General features: G+C 36.9%; 3 protein-coding genes across 4 annotated transcripts; 1 reads left to right on the top strand and 2 right to left on the bottom strand.

Annotated features, from left to right (window-relative positions):
• Positions 1-9: 9 nt before the first annotated feature.
• On the bottom strand, positions 10-3,056 carry calml4a (calmodulin-like 4a). The gene is made up of 5 exons (XM_026937648.3): positions 2,940-3,056; positions 2,799-2,829; positions 2,459-2,599; positions 908-1,096; positions 10-725 (listed from the first exon to the last, which is right to left on the bottom strand). The coding sequence occupies exons 1-5, from the start codon at positions 2,940-2,942 to the stop codon at positions 628-630; spliced, it is 462 nt and encodes a 153-aa protein (XP_026793449.1). The 5' UTR covers positions 2,943-3,056; the 3' UTR covers positions 10-627.
• Positions 3,057-3,620: 564 nt separating this feature from the next.
• Positions 3,621-10,964, bottom strand: cln6a (CLN6 transmembrane ER protein a). The gene is made up of 7 exons (XM_034299759.2): positions 10,790-10,964; positions 10,359-10,476; positions 8,962-9,060; positions 8,451-8,639; positions 8,153-8,208; positions 6,324-6,443; positions 3,621-5,420 (listed from the first exon to the last, which is right to left on the bottom strand). The coding sequence occupies exons 1-7, from the start codon at positions 10,837-10,839 to the stop codon at positions 5,153-5,155; spliced, it is 900 nt and encodes a 299-aa protein (XP_034155650.1). The 5' UTR covers positions 10,840-10,964; the 3' UTR covers positions 3,621-5,152.
• An 82-nt stretch (positions 10,965-11,046) lies between these two features.
• On the top strand, positions 11,047-25,323 carry gpatch1 (G patch domain containing 1). 2 transcript variants are annotated; one of them, XM_026937792.3, is made up of 19 exons: positions 11,047-11,364; positions 15,216-15,350; positions 15,450-15,535; positions 15,825-15,985; positions 16,559-16,656; positions 17,027-17,079; positions 17,334-17,573; positions 17,676-17,826; positions 18,163-18,242; positions 18,324-18,528; positions 19,717-20,046; positions 20,668-20,846; positions 21,067-21,194; positions 21,979-22,282; positions 23,295-23,529; positions 23,611-23,724; positions 24,685-24,794; positions 24,885-25,036; positions 25,155-25,323. In XM_026937792.3, exons 1-19 carry the CDS (start codon positions 11,295-11,297, stop codon positions 25,177-25,179), a joined length of 2,856 nt encoding a protein of 951 aa, XP_026793593.3. In that variant the 5' UTR covers positions 11,047-11,294; the 3' UTR covers positions 25,180-25,323. The 2 variants fall into 2 exon arrangements, with proteins under 2 accessions (XP_026793593.3, XP_026793592.3); XM_026937791.3 differs by having other exon boundaries at positions 11,048-11,364; positions 23,265-23,529.
• Positions 25,324-25,728: the final 405 nt, after the last annotated feature.

Below are 25,728 nucleotides of genomic sequence, written 5' to 3'. Positions count from 1 at the left end.
ACGTCATACTTTTTTTTTATCCATTTATTGTTACATTTAATGTTGTGGAACGTCCATGAAACAAGTTAGTTCAACAGTCATTTACCAGACTCTCTTTTTTTGTCTTGACATTAACAAGACAAATAAATGTAAAATGAAAGTGTGTGATAAAGTGATGTGTTATAACTGTATATCATAAGAAATCTAAGATTGTTGAGCCTGTTTTTACTGATTTCAAGCTGAAAGTTGTCTTTCTCTGTTGGCAGGTAATTTTATTTCTTTCTATAAATAAGTTGTTGAAATAAGCCGAATTATCTGCCAACAAAAACTCGGAATTAGATCAGAAAATGTATAGAAATAGAGCTAATAATCTAATGTTTGATTTACAGTCTACTAATGAAATATTAGATCACATTTCCCAGTTTTCCTTTTCATTCTACAGTTAAAGACCTTAAAGGGTTTAAAAAAAAAAAAGTCAATCTAGAAAAAAGTCTTGGCAAGATGTGGATTTTTTTCCATTAAGGAAAGACTAAGAACTTTGAATTAATATGAAAGCACTTTTTTTTTATGACTGCTGATTTAATATAACTGACACACAGAACTTGGTAAACAGACACAGACAAGTCCAGGCACTTCCTGTTTGGTCCTTCAGTAGTCGACAGGAGGCAGGGTGACCATCCTGGTAAACTCCTCGTAGCGAATAAGGCCGTCAGGGCCGACGTTGGCCTCTTTAAACAGCTCGTCCACTGGAATTACCACAGAGAAAAGATGGGTAAGTGATTTCAAACCGTGTAACCTCAGTTCTGATGTCACTGTCCTGACATTACAAAACTCTCTGAATGAATTTCCTGCACACAGACATGTACTTTAATGAAGGAGTCCCATTAGTAGGAGCAGTAAATAATACATAAATACGACTCCGCTGTACCTTCTTTATCAGTGAGCTTCTCCCCCAGGCCTGTGAGTTTGGCGCGGAGCTCCGACGCCAGGATGTAGCCCTTCTTCTGCTTGTCCGTCATGCGCAAGGCCTCCAGGATCTCCGTCTTGGGGTCTTCCTGCTGCATCTGTCTGTGCATGATGGTCAGGAAGGTAGAGAAGTCCAACTCGCCCATTTTATCTGAGACAGAACGTGTATAATGCGTTACACGTTATAAGATTCAGGATGCAGGTAAACATTTTAATAATGATGTAAAAGAAAACTGGATAGGACAAGCTAGAGTGCAAAAGTTTGTACACCCCATTCTAGATTTCTGGGTGAAGAAACTGATCATTACATGGTGTTTCTGATTAAAACCTGCTACAACATACAGCCTAAATATCACAGCAGCTAAATCTTTATTAGCAAGCTCAAAAGTTTGCATCCCCATAGACACACGTCAGTTCAGAGCTAGATCCAGGAGGTCTGTGATTTCCTAATTTTGTTGCAGTGGTGCAACTCTACCATTATTAAATTTCGTTCTCCTATTAATAACATCAACTGGAATATAATGACAGTTTTAATTTAAAAAATGGGTCCTAAAATTCAGAAATTACACAGCCAAAATAGTATTGTACACATTTAAATAATGGGCCTAATTCTATAAATATTAGTTTGTTTGTAAAATAGATGTGTACTGAGAGGCTCTGTGATTTTTTTTTTTTTAATTTTTCTTTAACAGTTAAAGGGGTGTTTGTAAAAAGTTTCTAAACAGTTTGAGAACCCCTGCTGTAGTTAATTTATTTGAGTATGCTTCATTAATGTGTCTAATGACTTTAGGCACATGTTTACGTCTTACTTAAGTCACGAAAAGTTTCACATTTTTTCAAACAGGGTTGAATTTTCAAGCAATTTGCTGCGTGCAGTCAGGCTAAGAGTCAACCAGGAAGTATTGACCTTTCACAGAGCTAGAGGAGATAACATCACACTGAATCTCATTTCCTCCCACTGTTAGTATCTTAACGTACACTTTCTGATCATTTTATGATAACTGTTATGATATGATAATAGTTGCTTTTGACAATGACAGAAGATCTGTCCTTACCTTTACAAGTTTGATACTAAATGAAAAATGTACTAATACACATAGAATTACCAATCAAGGAAATTTAGCCACACAAAACCCCAAAGTTTTTTTTTCTTAAAGTAAAGAAGTTAAAAACATTCAACATGAGCACTTTTAGTGATTCACAAAACATTAAGGTGATAATCAAAAGGCTGCCATGTCCACTACAACATATCCGCATCCATGCTGTCAATAGCAGCTGCCTTCAGATCATGAAAAGAAGATGAGAAAACGTATCAAAACAAGTGTTTCTCCATAAAATGGGACAATCCCAGTATTTCTAAACCTCCTGGTTGTTTTTTTTTTAAATATTGGATCAAGGTTTTGTGTCTTGTTTATCATTTTTAAAGCAGGAGGGTGCACTAACTTTTACACTAACTGTATCTATGGAATTATCTTTCTATGCTACATGATAAATGGACACTGCAGTACAGTACCTATTTTATGGACCTGTAGGTGTCGGTCCACCTCGTTGAAAGTGGGACTGGTGCCTAAGGAACGCATCACTGTGATCAGGTCCTTGGCTTCGATTTTCCCGTTCCGCTTCTTATCGTACAGCGAGAAGCATTCTTTAAATTCTAGGAGACAAAGAACATTAGGTAAGTTTTATTACTGTGACATCCAGAACTCAGAAATGTACTTTCATTACTAAAGTGTCTTATTTGTGGTTCACTGAACTTGTTAGCATTGATGATACAAATATATATATATTTATTCATTAGAAATGATGTCAGGCCTATTGGTCATCAAGTGTAGAAACATGCTAATACGACTCACCATTAATCTGATTCTGAGACAGAAACTTGGCCTGAATGAAGATAAAAAGATAATAAACAAACAATACAGTATCGTTATTATGTAAACAAGATCAAACTAGTTCAGAATTTTACATTAATAAAAACCTTTAAGTGTCTTTACCATTGTGTGTCATCCGTCTCGGCCGTACGCAGGTGGAGTCTAGGAGCGTCCCTCCCTCAGACCTGCGAACACGATCTAAAGTCCACCGAGCTCATGACGTAACTGATAGCCTTGTTGCCGTAGAAACAGTATTATATGACACCACCTATCATATGGTGCGCTCCTCAGTGTTGGCTTTAACAACAGGTGATAAATACTTTCAGTGCATGAAATAATCCCCAGCACACAGCTTCATTTGGGTGATAATTTTATCTACTTTCAAGCATCTGTTTTGAACATATAAAAGTTATAACATGCAACTTATTTAACGCAGACAGACTTTAACAATTACAACTACGATATTTCTTTGGTGACAGAATGTTTGGAGGAAATGTAACACGCATTACTTAATACATTTAAGATCCATTTTAGAAATATCTTCTTCAATAACAACATTTTATATATATATAGATTAAAAAAACTCTTAATAAAATACAATGGATATAAACGATTCTATACACTGCTGTTAAAATTGCAGGTTTTTGTGATTATAATGTCCCTTTATTAAAGGGTGTGAAAACTTATGCAACCAGGCTATTGTATGTTTTCTATTTTTTCCTTAAAACATTTCTGTTTTTTTTTTTTTACCGGAATATTTTGGTAACACATCTTTCTTTCTTTTCTTTTCTTTTCTTTTCTTTCTTCATGTTCGTCCTACAGTTGTTATCAGGGGTGTGTAGTCTTTTTATATCCACTGTACATGAACATGCTCTTGTCATGGATTAGCACACTTCAGAATTATTATCAATAAAGAGTCATAATACAGTTCATTACAGAACAGCAGTACAGTACGCTTCTTTCAATAAAATATATACAAGTTTGCAAAAAAATAAAAAATAAAAAAATGGACAGAACAGTGACACCACCAAAAAAAAAAAATCAACAGAACAGTGAATACACATAAAAAATTCTATACACTAACAAGAATAATAATTCACTTCTGGAAACCATAACCTGTAATCTAAACAAAAACTCTATATTTGTTTATTTTTAATTAATTTATTAGACTTTTTCCTGTCAGCATTTCTGCCAAATTTTTATTCTATCAGAACAAGTGGACTGTAATGAACTTATTATATAAGCCATACTTATATTTGATGTTTATGTTCCAATAGAATATAACACGTTTGCAGACAAAATTGTGAATGCACAATGACAGAAAAAAAATATATATATATATTTTTAAAAAAAAATAAAGAATGAGTGTAGAGTGTAAAATAAAGCTAGATTCAGATTCCACGAAATAACAACATGAGAATAATTCACTTCTCCGAATTATCATCTTTAAACGACATTAAACCACTCGAACACACAGAACGCACAAAAATCAAACCTCACTGATGGTGAATTGCCTTGCTGAGCTACGGTGGAGTGCAAAAGTTTGCGCACCCTTAATTTATCGAATGTGATTTATACTTGACATTTTCACAGATTCCTTCATTAAGTAAGAACAAGCAACAAAAAATAAACAAATATTCAAATGATATCAGTTCAAACGTTTGCATCTTTCTTTCTGAAAGTGATATAAATATTATTTAATAACTCGTATAACTGCTGCTCATGTCTCTCATATCCTCTAATCAGCTTTTGGATCTCCACAGCTGTAATATTCTTTTTGTAATTATTATTTTTTTAATCGAGATTTCTTTTTCAAACCACTGCATGGATCACTGCAAAACTTTGACTTCTTTTCAAACTATTTCTCTGTTTATTTTGCTCTCACAAAAGTTTCGCATTTCATCAACGTTTCATCAGTAACTTTTCGAAATTCTTTTTGGTATTTATATATAATAATTATATATAATTATACATATATATATAAACAGGGGTCAATTATCCATTTTTTCACCCAGGAACATTGGAAGATGCCAATCTTTCCAACAGTAAGATCAATATGAGAAAAATCATCTTTAGGACAAATAATCACTTGCTGGAACACTGACCAGGGTTTAAAGCAGCAATAAGGAACTTGTATCTGATGTAAAGAAATATTTTTAAAAATAACCTTAGTATGCACCTCTTTTATTTTATTTTTTTCGATATGTTCTCCCAATTTTGTTTATTCCTCCTGTTTCATTACAGAACACTCTCCTCTTATCAACCACCCTCAGGACCTTCAAGACGACGTTTCAGTGCAATAATGTGACTCTTAACTGACTTCCTGTTACCTCATACTAACTGCCCTTGATATGTAATGTGTAATAAGACCACGGTTCTGGGACGTAGATGATACCGGGGTATTTTTTGCGCAGCACGGCGTCATTCCACAGATAGACGACCCAAGCGATCACCAGGACCAGCGTGATGATGAAGTTGTAAAGCAGGAAGCGGCCGTTACTGTCCAGCACGTAGCCTTTTCGCTTCTGACGCATTACTGTGGCAGCCATGGCGAAGAACGTGAAGATGTACAGAACAAAAATCTGTCCTTCAGTCACCAGGTACCTACAAGAAATTAAATATAAAATACATTTTTTTTTAAATATTTAAATGCTACATTATATTAGCTTCTAATACTTCATTTAATGGGATTTTAATGGGAATTGATGCCTTTCATACTGGCATTAAGCTGGACCTAAAGATTTTAATCACTTTTCACAAGATTCAGATTGAAGGAGGATGTGAGCAGACAATGTTCTACCATTAAAAAAGAAAAAAAAAAGAAAAGAAAAAGATAAAATTCATCCTCGTTTTTAAAATAATCAACCCTCTTGGATTAACGTCAATATTCATTATCACTATAACTGATATTTCTGTTTCTATTATTCATCTTCATACTAATATAAGTTAGGTTATAAGTAAGAAATAAAGCACTCCATGTTGTGCTGTTGTAGGAAAATAATCAACAACAAGGTGGTGTGATGAAGCGGAGTCGCTGTTACTCCGCTGAAGTTGATTATTTTCCTACGACAGCACAACACAGGGTGTTTTATTCCTCTTACACCACAGCAATCTGCAAACGATTACTCTTTTTAATTTATAAAACAACGACGCGTCACTTTTAACCGTTTATAGTTTCATTTATAATTACAAGTTATTTTCTTACGTTATAGCTGCTATAAACAGTCATTCCCTCACCAGACTTGTCCCATTTTTATCTCTTTTGAAGTAAAACAAAAATAATGTTGCTTGTTACGTTACAGAGAAACCAGAACCATCGATTTTCTGATTTGCATCTTGCATTTTTTTTTTTCTTAACTCAGTTTAAAATATCTTGCATATTCCAAGCTCATGGTCTGTGATGTGTCTTTAACAGATCAGTGTAACACTCGTGCTATAAATATTTCCTTTCACAGCCGTCCTACCCGCGATTACTCTCAACTCCCAACAGTATGGTGAATCACTGACCAGTAATAGAGAGCACTAGGACCCAGCAGCAGCCAACCCGAGTGTGGCATCTTCTCCTCTTTGGATTGTGTGAAGCAGCCGGTGAAGTAGAGGAAGAGGATGAGGAAGAATGGGACGTACCTGCAACACAGGTGATGCCAGCGCCGCGTTAATACCTCTGTGTAGCACCTTTACCACCTGCTATACTGTATGTCCTAATGTCAAATATAAACAGCTTCCTTTCTTACAGAAAACAACAGAACCATATACGCAAATTATGTGACCAGGAATAAAACAATGTGATGTTACGGGAAAATAATCAACAACAGGCTGGTGTGTTGAAGCCGAGTTACGTTTTCCACCCGGAACTGGATTATTTTCTAATAACAACACGTCACTAATAAAAGTGTTTTTCATCTCATACCACTGCAATTACAATATTTTTATTTATTAAAGAACATCATACTTTTCATATGTTAAAAAAACAAACAGTACTGTGCAAAAGTCTTAGGTACCTTATTTTTTTAGTACAAACTTTGTTATAGATTTTTATTTTCTGACTTCTACATTATTGATTCAGTACAAAAACATTTTAGATTCCAAACATTAGTTTTCCAGCACAAAATGAAACGTTACAGAAAAATGTTTGTATGTCAGTAAAGAAAGCAGCAGATTCCATAAGAGACACTTTTCAGATAAAAACATAATGAAGGCTGCTGGGTTTCGCTGCAGAAATAAGAAGCGAGTCGACAGTCAAAGTCTCCAGAAGAACTGTGGCTGCTTCTGCAAGATGCTCAGTAACACTTCCAGCTCATTTCCTTATAAAACTGCACACACTGCACCTCAGATACTGCTTTATTTTTTTAAAGTGAAGGATCGTCACATTAAATATTGACTTTGTTTCATTTATTACTGTTTACTGCTCTTTATAGTATTTTTTTTAATGTAGAAACATTTAATTTCATTATTTTTGAAGGCATCTTTGCTCTACAGCATTTCTTTGCATGTGCCTAAGACTTTTGCACAGAACTGTTCATTTTTCCATTTAACTTTATATTTAAAGATTAGTAGATTAGATTTAGAGCTTAATTTACAAACACCTTCAAATAATGAATATCTGAAAGTGTGCTACACAAACACTGCAGCTGTTTCTAATAAACAGTTACTGACAGAATTCACCGGCTGCCCGTCCCGTTTCCTGAGTTTGACGTCATCAGGGAAACGTGACAAAACAAATAAAATTATTTTACAGTAATTTTTTTTAAAATAAAGTTCTTAATTTTCATTCTATGAATTATTAAATAACAAAACAAAATGTAATAAAAACATGATGCTATATTTCAATATTTAAACTTTCAGAAAAACAGACAATTATTGTTATTTTACATAAATTACATCATGCTTGTGCTTTGCATTTTATATATATAATGACTCTTAGCAGTGAAATTGCAGATCTGAGAAGAGAAAATGTCTGATTTAATGTTACTATATAATCAAACATGTTACCCATAAATCTGCAGTGTTACTGTACGTGCATGGAGCCTGAAAATATCCTTACTAAAAAAAATAGATGAAGAATTTCATTTGTTCAGAATTTCAGTTTTCATTCAGTTATAGATAATTGCTGTTAATCTAAAGTCTAACTGTTAATTGAATGATTTATGATGTCATTTTACTGCCATGGAGTAACATTTTAGTACCATATAAATAAAACTAAAACAGACATGTCAGTTTTTTCCCTGTGAATTGAGACGTGTGATGAGGAGGTACAGACGCAGTAGACGGAGGTTAAAGTGAATTAAGAGTGTTATGTGGATGTAAAACTCAGAGACACAGATCCCTGTACGTACCACATGGAATGTCCTAAATGCTCATCGTAGTAATAAAGGAGCTCGAAGGAGTCAATCTGAAAATGAGAACAAAGTTACGGAAACCTACAGTATACAGAATGTTTACTCAGAACAAAATTAGGGAAAATATACAATATGTTTACTTATATATATATATATATATATATATATATATATATATGTATATATATAGTGAATGAACAAAGATACAAGCTGAACTATGACAGGGAAATAAACACACACACACACACACACACATTCTTAGCTTAGATCCTCATATTATTCTCATAGACATCACCAGCGAGGGAGGATTGAGGCCCTTCATGATGGGGTTGTCGCGGACAGACAGGTGGAGCTGGTAGCCGCTGAGGATCAGACGGTGGTTGATGGAGTCTCCTACCAGGTGGATGCTGGCGCCCATGACGAACGTGATGATGCTCAGGTATACAGCAGTGCGTGGCAGCGTGGTAGGACTTCTCTCCATCAGCTACAACACACACCAGTCACAGGTCAAGCCATTTCAGTTCATTCATCATTATCTGTTAGATATGAGACACTCAGTGACATCCAAGACATCTATTTTCAAACTGTGTTGAATTAAACCGCGTATAAATCACTCTGGCGCTTACTTACAAGCGCACGAGCGGTTAAACATGTTCCACCAGCTCAATTCAGACAATTCCCTGTTGTTGTTTTTTTTTGGGTTTTTTTACAAAATGTATCATGTTAATTAATGTTGTTAGTGAATTCATTTAATAACGTTTTTATTAATTATTGAGTTCTGCGAGCAGAGAACTTATAGCTTATACCTTCAGCAGCAGAAACGGTGTAATGACGTTGTAGGCCATGTGGAAGTAATCTCCAGCGCTGGGCTTGTTCAGAGGAAACCATTCCAGAGGTAATATAATCTGTGGGGGAAAAAGACTATTAGGAACATTTACAGTATTTCTGCTGTGTAGAGATTGTTTCATGGTTTATGATACGACACGGACATCCCCACGCTGTTATCGCTGTGTGAAAAGCTTCTCGTCTCAGTGCTGTGTTCTTTAAAATGAGCTCAGGGATGCAGACGATTGCTTTTTTCATGTTTCATCGATGTTTTAAAAATGCAATACATTTGCAGTCTAATGTCCCAACAGATGACCCTCATTAGCTTGGTTAGGGTTTTTTTTTTATATACTTCTAACTTGGAATATGTAAGTTAATATATTTAAAAGATTTTAACATATTCTGTACTCCTGTGTGGCTCGTTTATGCCTGAATGTTTCCCTTTTTCTATTCAGTTATGTCTTGATTGTCTCCCACGTCACAGAGCTCTCTACAGTATAAATTCCAATGTGGTTTTACTACAAATGCCAATAAAATGACTTCTGGTGCTAAATTATGGAAAACTTGCACTTGTGTTCAAGAGCACGATCTGTGTCATGTCAGTGAATATAACACACTTTCATGGCACAAAGTTCTCCAGTAGATCGGATCAGAAAAATGGCAAATCCGATCTGACGTCTATCCAGCGTTTGATTCCTGTCTCTGTGAGGTACTTTTTAGGTTTTATGCTCACAGTAAGACATTCAGAGATTATTAAAAGCAATTAAACACTAATACACTCCTGAGTAAAAAAGAAAATGGACCAAGCCCAATATGTCAAAATATTAAGCTTTTAATGGTCTTAACAACAAATTATTGGTCAGAAAATGAGCAATAATGAAACAGATGCATTCCTGAGAGCTCCTGTGCCTCCATTCGCTGGTTTCCTTTTGCTGCAGTGAACAGTTTGTTTGGGGAAAAGCTAGAAACAGGGAAATTCACTTCTATAGTCTTCTTGTACACAAAGGTAAAATCATGATAATGATTCGAATGTTTGATGTAAAATTCAAACTAACACATGTCTGGATGTACAAAAATTTCCAAAAATATCTTCTGGGATTTTTTTTCTTAAAAGATTAGTGATTATTTGGTTATCTGTCACACCTGATGCAGCTCATCAAGGACCACGAGGCTGAAACATTTACAGAAATCAAAGGGAAAAACTCCCATACTGTGTTCCTTTATCTATTTGTTTAATTCTTGCTCATTTCCTGACTAATGATTTCTTGTTAAGACCATTAAAAGCTTAATATTTTGCCATTTTGGTCTTGGTCCATTTTTATGCCCCGGAGTGTAAATGCAGCAGTGTTCAATAATAATTTCCAGTCATTTTATTCACCATCACTATCGGCCTCCCGAAGTCCAGGATCCAGTTCTGTACAGTGAAAGAGAACCAGAGGTCCAGGTGGAACTGGGATTGAGCAGGTGGAGGAGCTGTTTTTTCTCTCCCCATCATGCTGTCCAAAGAAGAAAACACACACACACACACACACACACACACACACACACAGTTATAAATAATTCACCATGCATGCATGTAAGGAAGCACTGCATGAACAGCTACAGTGTAAATTGCATGGCATATGCACTGCTATATATTCATCTTAATCTCAGTAAAAACTCTACAAACATACACATCTAATTATTGTATATTTTAGTTTTATTTTGATTTAGTTTTGTAAAAACATAAAAATTAATATATAACTAGCTGGACTCTTGACCTAGTTATTGGTCATTTTGATGATAAACAATAATTAAAATGCAATAAACCTTAAATATGGCGGCATTATCCCATCTCCTCTTGGCCGTTTGCGGATCATTATTTAATATTTAATATTGTCCTTAAATTAGTTTTTTTGCTTAATAACTGCAGTCTTCAGTCTTGTGACTCTGATGAAAGAGGATTACTTCCGTAAACAAACACCGCTTCCCGCCTAGTGACGTCACATCCGCTAACCCCTGCGTTCTTCTTCTTCTTCTTCTTCGACTCTTAGGCGCTTTGTTGAATTTGCGCCCTCTTGTGGACGCTTAACAAAATTATTACAACGTTACATTACTAAACTGTTCTGTGTATTATGTTACAGTATATTGTTATATAAATTGTCTTAGAGAAGACCTAAAGTGCTGAAAAATTGACTTAAAAGCAAATAGTAAGGGTTGCTAAGCCGTGGTTTGAGGGTTTTATATATAATAAGGCGGGATTTTTTGTGTGTGTGTAAGTCGTTGTGAGTATCTGAGAGTTTGGACCTCGGCGGCCACCGTCGTGCAGGTAAACATGGCGTCGGACGGAGAAAGTGATGAGGATTTTGTCACTTATGGAACTCCTTTAGAGCCTCTCGAAGAAGGTATTGATTAATCTTAGTTAAACATATTTCAGATAACAATGTGTGTGAAATTATTCTGCTTTATCTGTGCAGCTGTGGAAACTTTAAAGCCGCATATCAGGAATTAGCAGATTTTTTTCCTACCCGTAGTTGTACAAGCCCCTCCTACTGCGCTGGGATTGGTTAACATGAGCTACTCGAGCGCAGTTCGACTGTTTAATAGGCTGGACTTATACTGCTAGCCAATCCTCGCTCAGTAGGCGGGGCTTGTTGGAATATGGGTGTGATAAACTAATGCATGGATACTTAGCGATTAGCGGATTAAACAGTGTTTCATACCGCACAATAATTACACTGTATATATTCATAGCGCATTCATAGCTTATTATACTCACTACATATATTCATATCACATTCATAGTTTATTATATTTACTGTATATGTAGTTAGAACATTCATAGCATACAGTATTCCCCCGCACACTGTCCCTATTTAATATAGTCGTACATTATACTATAGTCACTATATATTTATATCACATTCATAGCATACTATAGTCACTATATTTATTCTTACCACATACACAGAGCACAATACACTCCCTCTATGTAAAATCATAAAGCATTCTCTATCCACTGTATGTAGTCATAGAGCGTACTCTATCCACTGTATGTAAAGTCATAGAGCGTACTCTATCCACTGTATGTAAAGTCACAGAGCATTCTCTATCCACTGTATGTAGTCATAGAGCATTCTCTATCCACTGTATGTAAAGTCATAGAGCATACTCTATCCACTGTATGTAAAGTCATAGAGCGTACTCTATCCACTGTATGTAAAGTCATAGAGCGTACTCTATCCACTGTATGTAAAGTCATAGAGCATTCTCTATCCACTGTATGTAAAGTCATAGAGCGTACTCTATCCACTGTATGTAAAGTCATAGAGCGCACTCTATCCACTGTATGTAAAGTCATAGAGCATACTCTATCCACTGTATGTAAAGTCATAGAGCATACTCTATCCACTGTATGTAAAGTCATAGAGCGTACTCTATCCACTGTATGTAAAGTCATAGAGCGTACTCTATCCACTGTATGTAAAGTCATAGAGCATTCTCTATCCACTGTATGTAAAGTCATAGAGCATACTCTATCCACTGTATGTAAAGTCATAGAGCATACTCTATCCACTGTATGTAGTCATAGAGCGTACTCTATCCACTGTATGTAGTCATAGAGCATTCTCTATCCACTGTATGTAGTCATAGAGCATTCTCTATCCACTGTATGTAGTCATAGAGCATTCTCTATCCACTGTATGTAGTCATAGAGCATTCTCTATCCACTGTATGTAAAGTCATAGAGCGTACTCTATCCACTGTATGTAAAGTCACAGAGCATTCTCTATCCACTGTATGTAAAGTCATAGAGCATACTCTATCCACTGTATGTAGTCATAGAGCATTCTCTATCCACTGTATGTAGTCATAGAGCATACTCTATCCACTGTATGTAAAGTCATAGAGCATACTCTATCCACTGTATGTAAAGTCATAGAGCATACTCTATCCACTGTATGTAAAGTCATAGAGCGTACTCTATCCACTGTATGTAAAGTCATAGAGCATTCTCTATCCACTGTATGTAAAGTCATAGAGCATACTCTATCCACTGTATGTAAAGTCATAGAGCATACTCTATCCACTGTATATAAAGTCATAGAGCATACTCTATCCACTGTATGTAAAGTCATAGAGCGTACTCTATCCACTGTATGTAAAGTCATAGAGCGTACTCTATCCACTGTATGTAAAGTCATAGAGCGTACTCTATCCACTGTATATAAAGTCATAGAGCATTCTCTATCCACTGTATATAAAGTCATAGAGCATACTCTATCCACTGTATGTAAAGTCATAGAGCATACTCTATCCACTGTATGTAAAGTCATAGAGCATTCACTATCCACTGTATGTAAAGTCATAGAGCATTCTCTATCCACTGTATGTAGTCATAGAGCATACTCTATCCACTGTATGTAAAGTCATAGAGCGTACTCTATCCACTGTATGTAAAGTCATAGAGCGTACTCTATCCACTGTATGTAAAGTCATAGAGCATTCTCTATCCACTGTATGTAAAGTCATAGAGCGTACTCTATCCACTGTATGTAAAGTCATAGAGCATTCTCTATCCACTGTATGTAGTCATAGAGCATTCTCTATCCACTGTATGTAGTCATAGAGCATTCTCTATCCACTGTATGTAGTCATAGAGCATTCTCTATCCACTGTATGTAGTCATAGAGCATTCTCTATCCACTGTATGTAGTCATAGAGCATTCTCTATCCACTGTATGTAAAGTCATAGAGCATACTCTATCCACTGTATGTAGTCATAGAGCATTCTCTATCCACTGTATGTAAAGTCATAGAGCATACTCTATCCACTGTATGTAAAGTCATAGAGCATACTCTATCCACTGTATGTAAAGTCATAGAGCATACTCTATCCACTGTATGTAAAGTCATAGAGCGTACTCTATCCACTGTATGTAAAGTCATAGAGCGTACTCTACCCACTGTATGTAGTCATAGAGCATTCTCTATCCACTGTATGTAGTCATAGAGCGTACTCTACCCACTGTATGTAGTCATAGAGCATTCTCTATCCACTGTATGTAAAGTCATAGAGCGTACTCTATCCACTGTGTGTAAAGTCATAGAGCATTCTCTATCCACTGTATGTAAAGTCATAGAGCGTACTCTATCCACTGTATGTAAAGTCATAGAGCATTCTCTATCCACTGTATGTAGTCATAGAGCGTACTCTATCCACTGTATGTAAAGTCATAGAGCGTACTCTATCCACTGTATGTAAAGTCATAGAGCATACTCTATCCACTGTATGTAAAGTCATAGAGCGTACTCTATCCACTGTATGTAAAGTCATAGAGCATACTGTGCTCACTTGTGTATACTCTTAGCACCTTCATCTAAACATACCGTACTCACTGTATTTATTCATAGCTGATTAATACCATATTATACTTGAGTTATACAGTGGGGTCCAAAAGTCTGAGACCACAGTGAAAATCTGGGATTTTTTAAAATTATTTTAATTTAAATTTGGAAATAAACAGAAAGTTTTAGAATTTTGAAATATTTAAAACAAATCTTAAAGATTTAATATTCAAGATTCTGCACTATTTCTAGGTCCCTATTTAAATGTAAGCAAATGTGTAATATTGGCCATGTTAACTGCTTTGTACAAAAGCTCAGATTTTCCTCATGTCTAATGTCTTCTACTGAAGTGTGTGATCACATGGCACTTCGATAGATTTGATCTAAAATGGATGATAAGGTTTTACACAAACTTGTGGAGTCCATGCCAGCTTGAGTGCACACTGTTATTAAAACAAAAATGGGACGAACCAAATACTAAGAAACTCTGAAATTCATGTAAATATTTCACTAAATATTTTACTTTTCACTCAACTTGTTGTCAATAATATAATTTGTAATGAAAATTATTGTATTAAATTAGAAAAGAATGCAAAATAGAAGCATTTTCACTAGTGCTCTCAGAGTTTTGGACCCCACTTTGTGTGTGTTTTTATATATAATTCTATGCGCTATACTATACTCAGGTTTGTGTAATGCATCACAATCCCAAGATTTATTGTTTTTTAAACTGGAAATATTTTAACGTGAGTTCTTTGGGTTTCTTTCAGTCATCTTAATCATACTTTAACCAGTGCTGAGTTTGTGAGTTTGTGATCTCTGTGTACTGTGTATGCTTTCCCAAAATGTATCTCTCCTTATTTCTGTAAATAATAAATATAACCATTTTCTGTACCACTGTGTGAAGATGAGCCCATCAGAAAGCCGATACCTGTGCAGGACCAGACGGTTAAGGATGAAAAAGGCCGCTACAAAAGGTTTCATGGAGCCTTCACTGGTGGCTTCTCTGCCGGCTACTTCAACACTGTCGGATCGAAAGAAGGTCAGAAGAAACCACTTTACAGAACAGTAAACAATGGGTTTTTATCATTAATGATGGGAGTTCTGCTGTAGATGTAACTTTGTCGTTGACCCTGCGTAGGTTGGACGCCGTCTACGTTTGTGTCATCGCGAAATCAGAAGGCGGAGAAGCACAATGCCAGACCAGAGGACTTCATGGATGAAGAAGTATGTGTTAGCTTGTGTGCTTAATTCTATTTGTTTTTATTTCCTAATCATTTTGATTACACCAAAAGAAGGAATTCAGCAGCTTGGTTAATACGTTTGGAGATTCTTCATGCTGAAATAAGTGTTCAAGAGTCTCATGAACTTGTACTACAGTTAGATGTCAATCCCACTGATTTTAGCCCAAGAACAGGTTTGTTCTTGATTTGGCAAAACAGCTGGTTGTCTTGGTTCGTCAGCTCAGTTAGAGCCAGTCCCTTTTATGGTTTAACCTTTAGTTCTTATTCTGCAGGATTTCACTGAGCACGGCATCGCACCCCAACAGATCACCACCACAGATGATTTTGCTTCTGGGAGGCCTGATCAGATCAGGGACAAAGCTCGAGCCATCAGCTCCCTCACTGCTCCCATCCCAGGAGACACTCTGCTGGAGGAGCTGATCGCACCCGCAAGGTATTTCTTTTCATTTGATTTTATGTCAAAGGAATCTTCACTGATCGTAAATCTCTCTAGTCACCATCTCACAGCCTGTAGAGAAAACTCTTACTATTGTTTTATGATGTTAAATAGACACTTGAGTACAGAAAGTTCTGGATTTGGATTAGTAACCATATCGTGCTGTATCACCTTGTCCCTTAACGAGCAAAACAATGTTTTCTGTCAAGAACTGAAAAAGAGCTCATAAAGTGGCTGAAACACACACCTTTTATGCTTTAATTTATTTAAAAAAGAATCTGTTTTTTCCATCTGCATCTTGGCATTTTGTAATTACCAATGTGCTCCTAATAAAGAATAAGTATAAATATAATAAAATCAATCCTAACAAATGAAAAAACAGTCAAGTCTCTTTATATGGAAACATTTCCAGTTCCAAAAATACATTTCTTTTCCAATTCCAATCTTTGCCATACGTTACAGAATCTGATATCCTATCCATCATTTCTTATTGCTGCTGTCGGCCCGATAGAGATACTGGGTACCGGATCTGTGCCATCTTTAGTAATAATTGCTCTGTGTGCGCGGCAGGTCGTCTATCGGGGTGGAGCTGCTTCGGAAGATGGGATGGAAAGACGGCCAGGGGGTCGGACCCAGACTGAAAAGGAGACAACGCAAACAAGACCCGGGTATATTCTCTATCACAGCTTAATGTGACATAAAGGTGACATTAAGCTGTGAATCTTACAGATTATTCACAGTGTAACAGTCATAATGATATTTCTGCCCGTGATATAAATGAGCTTCAGAGGACATTTTGAAAGATAAACGTGCTGTTGATTAATAGAGCAAGTTCAAAAAATGAAATGGAGGGGATGTAAACGTTAAAGGGGATATGTGTTTCTAGCAGCAAATGTTGACTTATGGCAATGTAATTTTGTTTCATAAGATAAACAATAAAATATAGGGACATTTTTCATCGTTACACCCACACACCAGGGGGTGTAAACTTTTGCACTCCATTAAAACTGTACCTTTCTGTTTGTCTGATTATTACAGATGTTAAAGTATATGGATGTGCTTTGCCATCCAATGGATCTGAGGAGTCAGAGGTGATTATAAACGTACAAATGTGTTATGTTTTAAAATAATTTTTTTAATTCTTTTAAAATTAAATTATTTTTTAAATTATTTAAAATTTTAAGGATTTTAAAATTATTGTGATTTTTTTTTCTTTAGGTGAAAAATCTTTTCTTTTTTTTTTCTTTTTTTACATAATATTAGTGTTTTTGTTTGTTTGTTTTTGTTTGTTTTAGTCTAGTTATATCCGTAAACAAATCCTTATTTGAATAAACCGTTTTTTTAGGATGATGATGAGTTTGCTCCCGAGAACGTGACTTTCGCACCCAAAGACGTGACCCCGGTGGATTTCACCCCTAAAGATGACGTCCATGGACTCGGCTACCGAGGCCTCGACCCCCTGCAGGCCCTGAGAGGCGGTTCAAGGGCGTCGCATATCAACCTCTTCACGCTGGACTCTGATAGGACGAGTCTGTTTGGCGACAGGAAGGCGGGGCAACTTCGTAAGGGTGGGATCTCAGGACAGGTGAGGTGTATTTTTGTGAAAAATGCTTGACTTCACTTAGACTAAATGAAGAAGCATTTCTCGTCCTGTTGGAATTATTGATTTTATTTTTCCCGTGTGCAGGCGTTCGGCGTGGGAGCAATGGAGGAGGAGGATGATGATATCTACCACAAAGACGCCATGTCTAACTATGACGTCGTTCTGGGTGGGGAGGAGCCGGGGGACGGACTTTACGGATGGACGGCACCTCAGCAGTACAGACAGAAGAAGAAAGGTGAGTGTGAATCAGCCGTGTGAAAATATCATTGACTTCATTATGGGATCAGCTTTTAACTCATTTTATAATATAATATTTAAATCACTTAAATATAACATACTTTTGTATCTATTCCTGTTTTTACAGCTAAGGGTATCTTTATTTGTTTTTATTAGTTCACTGTATGGCATGTTGAGCTGAAATGTTTTCAAATAAATAAATAAAGTTTATTATTATTTATAATTTATAATAATATATATCAGTACAAGTCAGTAAGAGTGGTATTAGTTTGGTCATCTTTTGTCTTTTCCTTGCTGTTTTTTAGATTTTCTGAACTGTTTTGTTTTTATTTAGATTCAAGCAGAGATGCAGCGTATGTGGGGAAAATCCTGGAAGGTTTCACGTTAGCTTCTAAACCTGCGGAAGTGAAAACCGTACGTGAGAATCACAATCGATCACAAATGCTCAAAATGCTTTAGATAGAAATGATTATGAAGTGTAAATCGTGTGTCCAGGTGTTTCCTCCGCCTGTTCTGCCTCGTGATTATCGGCCAGTGCATTATTTCCGGCCGGTGGTGGACACGTCGGCCGTCAGCCCGCTTGTAGCCCAGGCGCTGCAGGCTTCACGTGGACAGCTATCCCAGAATGCACCGCAGCAGAGCCGTCACACTCTGGACTCCACCCAGAGGAGAGAGATGCTGGGAGAGACCAGCTTACAGGGTACTGAGGTTTCTAATCAAAATCTCTTTATGTCCATGTGCTCCGATTTCATCACTCCATAAACTAATACAACAAGTATCATGATTTATTGTGAATAAGTAATGAGGAGGTTTTATTTATCTTACAACACATTTCAGAATATATACAGTTCTGTGCAAAAGTCTTAGGCACATGCAAAGAAATGCCGTAGAGCAAAGATGCCTTCAAAAATAATGAAATTAAATGTTTCTATGTTTAAAAAAATACTATAATGAGCAGTAAACAGTAATAAATGAAACAAAGTCAATATTTGGTGTGACGATCCTTCACTTTAAAAAATAAAACAGTATCTCAGGTGCAGTGTGTGCGGTTTTATAAGTTTGACTGTCGACTCGCTTCTTATTTCTGCAGCGAAACCCAGCAGCCTTCATTCTGTTTTTATCTGAAAAGTGTCTCTTATGGAATCTGCTGCTTTATTTACTGACATACAAACATTTTTCTGTAACATTTCATTTTGTGCTGGAAAACTAATGTTTGGAATGTTTTTGGATGTTTTTGTACTGAATCAATAATGTAGAAGTCAGAAAATAAACATCTATAACAAAGTTTGTACTAAAAAAAAAAAAAAAAAAAAACGGTTCCAAGACTTTTGCACAGTACTGTGTGTGTGTGTGTGTGTGTGTGTGTGTATGTATATATGTATATATATATATATATATGTATATATTAGAAGTGTTTTTTGTCTGTGATAGAAATCTGGACTTTTGTTCCTGTGTCTGTGTAAATTTTTTTAGGTATTTTACTGTTTGTATTGGATTTTTGCGACGGATTTTTAGTGACGGTCATTCTTTAACTTCTTTTCTCCAGTTCTGTGAAAGATTTATTAAATATTTTTTGTTTAATTTATGTGAGAGCTGTTTTTCTTTAACTACAGGTGAAAACTTACTGCATAACTCCTGATTCAGTCACTGTAATATTAAAAGCTGTGTGAATTTTTAATTAAAAAATGTTAAATGGACATAAATTCTGTTTAGTAGATAAACTGTAAAATATAAGTATATATATTTTTACCCTGAAACTAATGGGGATGAAAACTTTTGCACTTACCTGTACACTGAAGGATAATTTCATGTGTTCATACTTCTGATTGTCACTTACTTGCTGGAATTCATGTGTGTGTGTGTGTGTGTGTGTGTGTTTAACGTACAGGTCCCCGCTCTGTGTTTGAGCTCCTGGACAGTAAGGACAGAGAGAGGTTGAGCGAGATCCGTAAAGCTGCAGACGAGAAGAGAGCTACTTTGCAGGATCGTTTCCAGTCCAGTACCACTCCGTCTGATTTTCACACCCAGCTCCAGGTCTCTAAAGCTCAGGCAGATGTGCAGCTCAAGCCCCGGGCTTCAGACACGACCCAGCAGGCTCTCAGCGTCTGGTCGAGTCCCACAGCTCAAACCAGCCAGACTTTTAAGCCGTTTGAGAAAAACCCATCCAAGCAGGCGCGCTACGACCGCTACATCAGCCAGCTGAAACAGGGGAATAAAGGTGAGAAACGATCAATACTGTAGCAGAGCCGATACTAGAGCGACTGTGTTTTTCTAAACATGAGCCATCATGGCTTCTGTAGCAGATCTTCAGTTGATTTTACTTTAGCATTTTATCACGTGCATTTATGTAAATTATTTACCTGAAGACAGCTAATCAAACCAAATACTAGCTCAGAAGCGGAAGAGTTTTCACAAACTTTTGTAGAATTTTATTTTATTTACTCTGTCTGGCCTGATTGATGAACTTGAGTCAAAGTCAGTAATGAAAACAAAATGTTTAAATGCATTTCAAGCATCAAATTCAAAATATCATGCGTTCAGAGTTCCTGCCTCTAGTCCAGTGAGAATGTGAACCACCACTACACATCAAATAAAAGGTTAAGAGTTAAAAGCTGTACTGTGGTCACCGTTCAGTCATGTTAGTCACATGTTAGTCATGTTACTCGGACCTTTTGTAAGTGAAAGAAAACTAAATAATTACTGTTGTACTCTTTTATTCCAACTTTGAAATGTAATTTTGTTACTTATGTGAATTAGAAAACTAACTTTTACACCTGGCTGAGTTCTGTTCCACGAGCCAAGCCGTCGTACTCCATGTTTATGATTGTGTGTTATGTAGATGCTCTGGAGTTAAGTCTGGACCCAACGATGACGGAGTGGGAGCGAAGCCGAGAGCGAGACGAGTTCATGCGTGCTGCTGTGCTCTATAAGCCGAGTAACTCCTCGCTGTCCTCTCGCTTCACCCGCGCCAAACACGAGGACGACACCGACAGCGTGGAGGTGACGCGTGATCAGGAGGTCAGCATATCCGGTTTTATACACTAAAATTATAATTATTATTTCAGACTCCTTAGTTATTTTAATTAGGATCAAACATTAACATTTCCTGTTAAAATATTAGCACACAAAATCCATCTTCATGGAGTGATGTTTGTGATATTAATTTGTAAAATAAATGAATAAAATAAAAGAGGAGGTTTGGGAACCCTGGTGTTTATGTGTTTGTGTATATTGACAGGGTGAAGTGAATGACAAGGAGGCAGCAGTGAAGATGAAGATGTTTGGGAAACTCACCAGAGACACGTTGGAATGGCATCCAGATAAACTACTGTGCAAGAGATTTAATGTTCCTGACCCTTACCCAGGGTGAGACACACACACACACACTTGTTTTACTATTCTTGTGAGGATTTTCCATTTACACAATTATTAATGCAGATTATTAAAGCTATGCTCCACCTAAATCTAGTCTTAATTTTAACTTTAGTTACCAAAATGAAGCCTTTTGGCTCTTTTCCTTTTCCAGCCAAATGTCCCCACATGTATAAGAATCCACTATATGGACAAAAGTATTGGGACACCAGACCATTACACTCATGTGTTTGTTGAACATCCCATTCCAGATTTATTCCCCCTTTGCTGTTATAATAAGCTCCACTCTTCTGCGAAGTCTTTCCACTAGATGTTGGAGCGTGGCTGTGGGGATTTGTGTTCATTCAGCTACAAGAGCATTAGTGAGGTCAGGCGCTGATGTTGGGATGTCGAGGAGGTCTGGGGTTCAGTCGGTGTTCCAGTTCATCCCAAAGGTGTTCAGTGGGGTTGAGGTCAGGGCTCTGTGCAGGACACTCGAGTTCTTCCACTCCAACCTTCACACACCATGTCTTCATGGAGCTCGCTTTGTGCACAGGGGCATTGTCATGCTGGAACAGGTTTGGGCCTCTTAGTTCCAGTGAAGGGAAACTGTAATGCTACAGCACACAAAGACATTCTATACAACAGTGTGCTTCAAACTTTGTGGCATCAGTTTGGGGAAGAAGCACATGTAGGTGTGATGGTCAGGTGTCCACAAACTTTTGACCATATAGTGCATCTGACAACTTGCTGTGAACTCGCTGTCTTTCTTAACTATTTATTTTTCTCTAATCGTCAGCTCGAGCATCGTGGGCCTCCCCAAAGTGAAGCGCGACAAGTTCTCCGTGTTCAACTTCCTGTCTGTAATGGATGACCGACAGAGCTCTCAAGCCACGCCCACATCCAGCTCAGGGAGTGCAGCTGCTGCTGCTTCCTCCTCAGCAGTTTCAGGCAAACGCTCAAGGTGGGATGTAGCTGATCAGGGGTCGAAGGTTAAAGAGACGCTGAGCGTAAACGAGGCTGAGCAACAGCAAGAGCACACAATCACTGCGACGACATCGACAGCATCTGCAACATCCTCAGACACCATCACTGCTGCTGAGGTATTTCATTTATAAATTCTTAACAAACTGCACTGGTTTGGGTTTCTCCTGCTCATTCAGCTCATCTAGAAATAATCAAACCCTTCATGAGATAGGATTTATAAAATGCTCAAAATGTGTGTTATTTTTCATTTAAATAAATAAATAAATTAATTAATTTTTAAAAATGTATAATTAAATATGTAATTATCATTTTAAAAATTCCCTAAATAATAGAAGAGTAAAAGTAATGGAAAAGTATTCACAAAGTAAAATAAAATACGTAAATATAAAATTATGTTTAAAAATAATACTTAATAAAAATATTTAATCTAAATTTATTTATTTATTTAAATTTCAAAAACGTATGTAACTTTACTACCTTGGTCATTTCATGCTGATATTTGCAAAATATTAGTTCTGAAAATCTAATATGTGCATCAATGTGAGAAATAATGGTCTAGTGTAGTGTAGAAGTATTAGTGCATTCATCGTTGCATTCATAATTATTGGCACCTTTCTAAAGAATTAGCAAAAATGACAGTGCTGTGATTTTTCACTTAAACTATTTGAGAAGCTACATCATTTTTTAACAGAAAATAATTCTAATAAAAGACCCTGATTGTTTGTTTGTCTGTTTGTTTGTTTTTTATTTATTTTTAACTAATTGTATTTTCTCTTAACAAGCTGACTGGAGCAGTTGGTGATAGTAGGAGATCATTTTAAAACCAAAATCTTTTGCAGGAAAATTCCGGTACTTTAAAACATACTTATTGTGTTAAAATAAAACTATACAATGCCTCTGGATATTTAAGCTCAAAATATGACTTACTGTTACTCATTTAATGTATTAACATCTGCTCATTTCTTGGAAGGGTGCCAATACTTTTTTGGAGCTGCCTTTATGCTGTTGAAACCCTCATGAAAATAAGACAGGTTTATTGATTGGGCTTATGATTTTGCATGATGTAATAATTCATAACTGAGATTTGAAAAATTGCAGCCTAAAGTATCCGAGTCTGATGCTGAGCAGAAAACGAAGAAGGCTGAGGATGAGGAGGAAGCAGAGGAAGAAGAGGTCAGACCTCCGATGGACCTGTTCAAGGCCATCTTCGCCAGTTCATCTGACGAGAAGAGCTCGTCTTCATCCGAGGAAGACAGCGGTGAAGAGGAGGAGCAGGAGGCGGAGCCACAGACACCTGTCGTCACACCTGCCCTGCCTGTTGTACCTCAGGCTCCTCCCACATCACGTTTAATTAGTGTAACCGGTACGAACTACCCTTAGATACTAAAAGTAATTAAACATTGCTTTAGAATTCTAATTACTTTATAATTTATTTACTGTATAGAGCCGGAAACCCGAATCGCCGATAAAGGAGAGCAGAAAGTCACTTCTACTGCTGCTTCTGTCCAGGCTGCAGATCTCGACTGTGAGGAGTTTGGACCCAGACTACCACCACCTGGTTAGTTACTGAATTCTCGATTCTGATTGGTCAGAAGGTGCTGACTCACTTTCTGTAACAGCGGCTCAGACAGTAGTGCAGCTGCAAATCACAGGTTTATATTAATACATTATCGTTTCTATAGTAACAGCTCATTCTCGGGGTCGTGTACGGGGGCAGATGCTGTAATTGTTAATGAGGTGACGTTTTCTGTAATGAAGTGTTTATTTAACATTTAGGGAAGGAGTCTCCAGTTTCAGCTCTGTGGAACAGCTTGTAACTTTTCCAGCATCTTCAGGACAGAGTTGTTTATGCTTTGTGGTTTCTCGGTAACATGACAAGCTGTGGTTATTGTTTTTTTTGTCTTATTAACTGCATTATAGAGAAAAATAGAGAGGCTGGTAATGGAATGACTTTATAAATATTACTTTGATTAAAATGGTGGATAATGTCAGCTAGTTAGCAAATGGTATTTCAGTCAGTCATGAGGTCAAAGCTCTAAATCTTTCTAAATCTCTGTCTTTTAAAAATCAAAATATCTGCGAAAATCATACGACTACAATTTAGCATTTTGGATATTAATTTGTAATGCTGTACTCGCCACCTTGGGTTAGCTGATGCTCCATCTTAAGATGCACTTCAGGTATCTCACGGCGTGCGTGCTCAGGTCCGAGTGTCCGTCACCAGTATGGGCGTGTGAGAAGCAGACCCAGGTCCGACTGTCCGCATGCACCGCGCTTGCTCTGACTCAGATTTTCGCAAAATGGCGATTCCCATTTCGACCCAAAAAAAGAAAGACTTCAGAACTGTGGAAGAGCCGCACAAGGGGACTGAATGGTGTCATGCTGTCCACACACACACATATATACAGTCATTGATTTATAGCGATGACCTTAAAATGAATTACTGTGTGACTCGTGCACACTCACTGCCTCTTCAGTCACAGAATTTATAACTTTTACACCTTTATTTTCCTATCAGGGCAAGTGTTTCCCTCTTCCTCATCACCAGTATGGGAAGAAAAGCCAAAGAAACAGAGCAAAGAGAGGCACAAATCCAAGAAGGAACACAAACACCGGAAAGAGAAGAAGGTGAGCTGAGTGCGGTTTCCGTGGTAACGGTGAGGTCATTTCTGCTTGTCTCGTTTCTGTCTCACTTTTATCGCATTTCTTTTCTCTCAGCATAAGAAGAAGAGTAAGAAGCACAAGCATAAAGGGAAACAGAAGAAGAAGAAAAAGGCGGAGGAGACAGACAGTAGCTCTGATGACTCCGACTCTGACGGTGGTGATGTTATGAAGACGGTGTCGGTGGCCAACCAGGAGCTGCTCCAGAGGTCCGGGTCTTACCCGTAGTCATCGTCCATGATTTTATGTCTTTTATTATTTTCCGTGTTAAATATTTCAGAATTAAATCATTGAAACTAACTCACTCTGTTTGGTTTCTGCTCTCAGGTTGAAAAACCTTCAAAAGAAGTGATCGTGTGACGCCTCTGAGATGGATGAACTGTCCTCCATGAGGATTCTGCTTGTAGCACGTTTGTGAGAATCCATGTTTTGCAAAATTAAGAACATGCTTCCTAGACTTGTACATGATTTAAAAATAAAGTTACTTTGAATCCTGTGTGAAGTGTGAATGTTAACTGAGCGTGCAAATTAAAAATGATTTCTTACAGAATTAATTTATAATATAAAAACCTTTACAGCACATACTATAATACTCTCATAAGAAAGAAATATGATGTTGTATCACTGCAAATGACTTGTATTTTGGTGTACCTTGCCATATACAACATCGTACAGCAATGGAAATAGACCAATCACGTTACAGACATTTCAACATTTTTCTCAAATATTTTGTCAGTGAAGCAGATATGATTGCATTCGGAGTATTTTAACTCTTTGTAATCGAGTTTTGCGACACGGGAAAGTCTTCGGGACAGAGGAGTTTACACTTTGCGGCTTCTCAGTAACGTCACGAGTTGCAGGTTTTTTTTATCTTATTAACTTCCAGAGCGAGAAAAAAGAG

Source organism: Pangasianodon hypophthalmus, chromosome 25 (assembly GCF_027358585.1).
Source record: "Pangasianodon hypophthalmus isolate fPanHyp1 chromosome 25, fPanHyp1.pri, whole genome shotgun sequence".
NCBI lineage: Eukaryota > Metazoa > Chordata > Actinopteri > Siluriformes > Pangasiidae > Pangasianodon > Pangasianodon hypophthalmus.
Note: the sequence above shows the minus strand (reverse complement) of the source record. Positions and strands in the feature narration are given on the sequence as shown.

Excerpts from the sequence above, each read along its gene's own strand:
- gpatch1 (XM_026937791.3), top strand. The coding sequence starts at position 11,295 with ATGGCGTCGGACGGAGAAAGTGATGAGGATTTTGTCACTTATGGAACT. Across the intron at positions 11,365-15,215 it reads TTTAGAGCCTCTCGAAGAAG|ATGAGCCCATCAGAAAGCCG; the intron begins GTATTGATTAAT and ends CACTGTGTGAAG. Across the intron at positions 23,530-23,610 it reads ACGTTTAATTAGTGTAACCG|AGCCGGAAACCCGAATCGCC; the intron begins GTACGAACTACC and ends TTTACTGTATAG.
- cln6a (XM_034299759.2), bottom strand. The coding sequence starts at position 10,839 with ATGATCCGCAAACGGCCAAGAGGAGATGGGATAATGCCGCCATATTTA. Across the intron at positions 9,061-10,358 it reads TCGGGAGGCCGATAGTGATG|ATTATATTACCTCTGGAATG; the intron begins GTGAATAAAATG and ends TTTCCCCCACAG. Across the intron at positions 8,640-8,961 it reads CACCGTTTCTGCTGCTGAAG|CTGATGGAGAGAAGTCCTAC; the intron begins GTATAAGCTATA and ends TGTGTGTTGTAG.
- calml4a (XM_026937648.3), bottom strand. Across the intron at positions 2,600-2,798 it reads GTCTCAGAATCAGATTAATG|AATTTAAAGAATGCTTCTCG; the intron begins GTGAGTCGTATT and ends TTTGTCTCCTAG. Across the intron at positions 726-907 it reads GAAGCTCACTGATAAAGAAG|TGGACGAGCTGTTTAAAGAG; the intron begins GTACAGCGGAGT and ends TGGTAATTCCAG.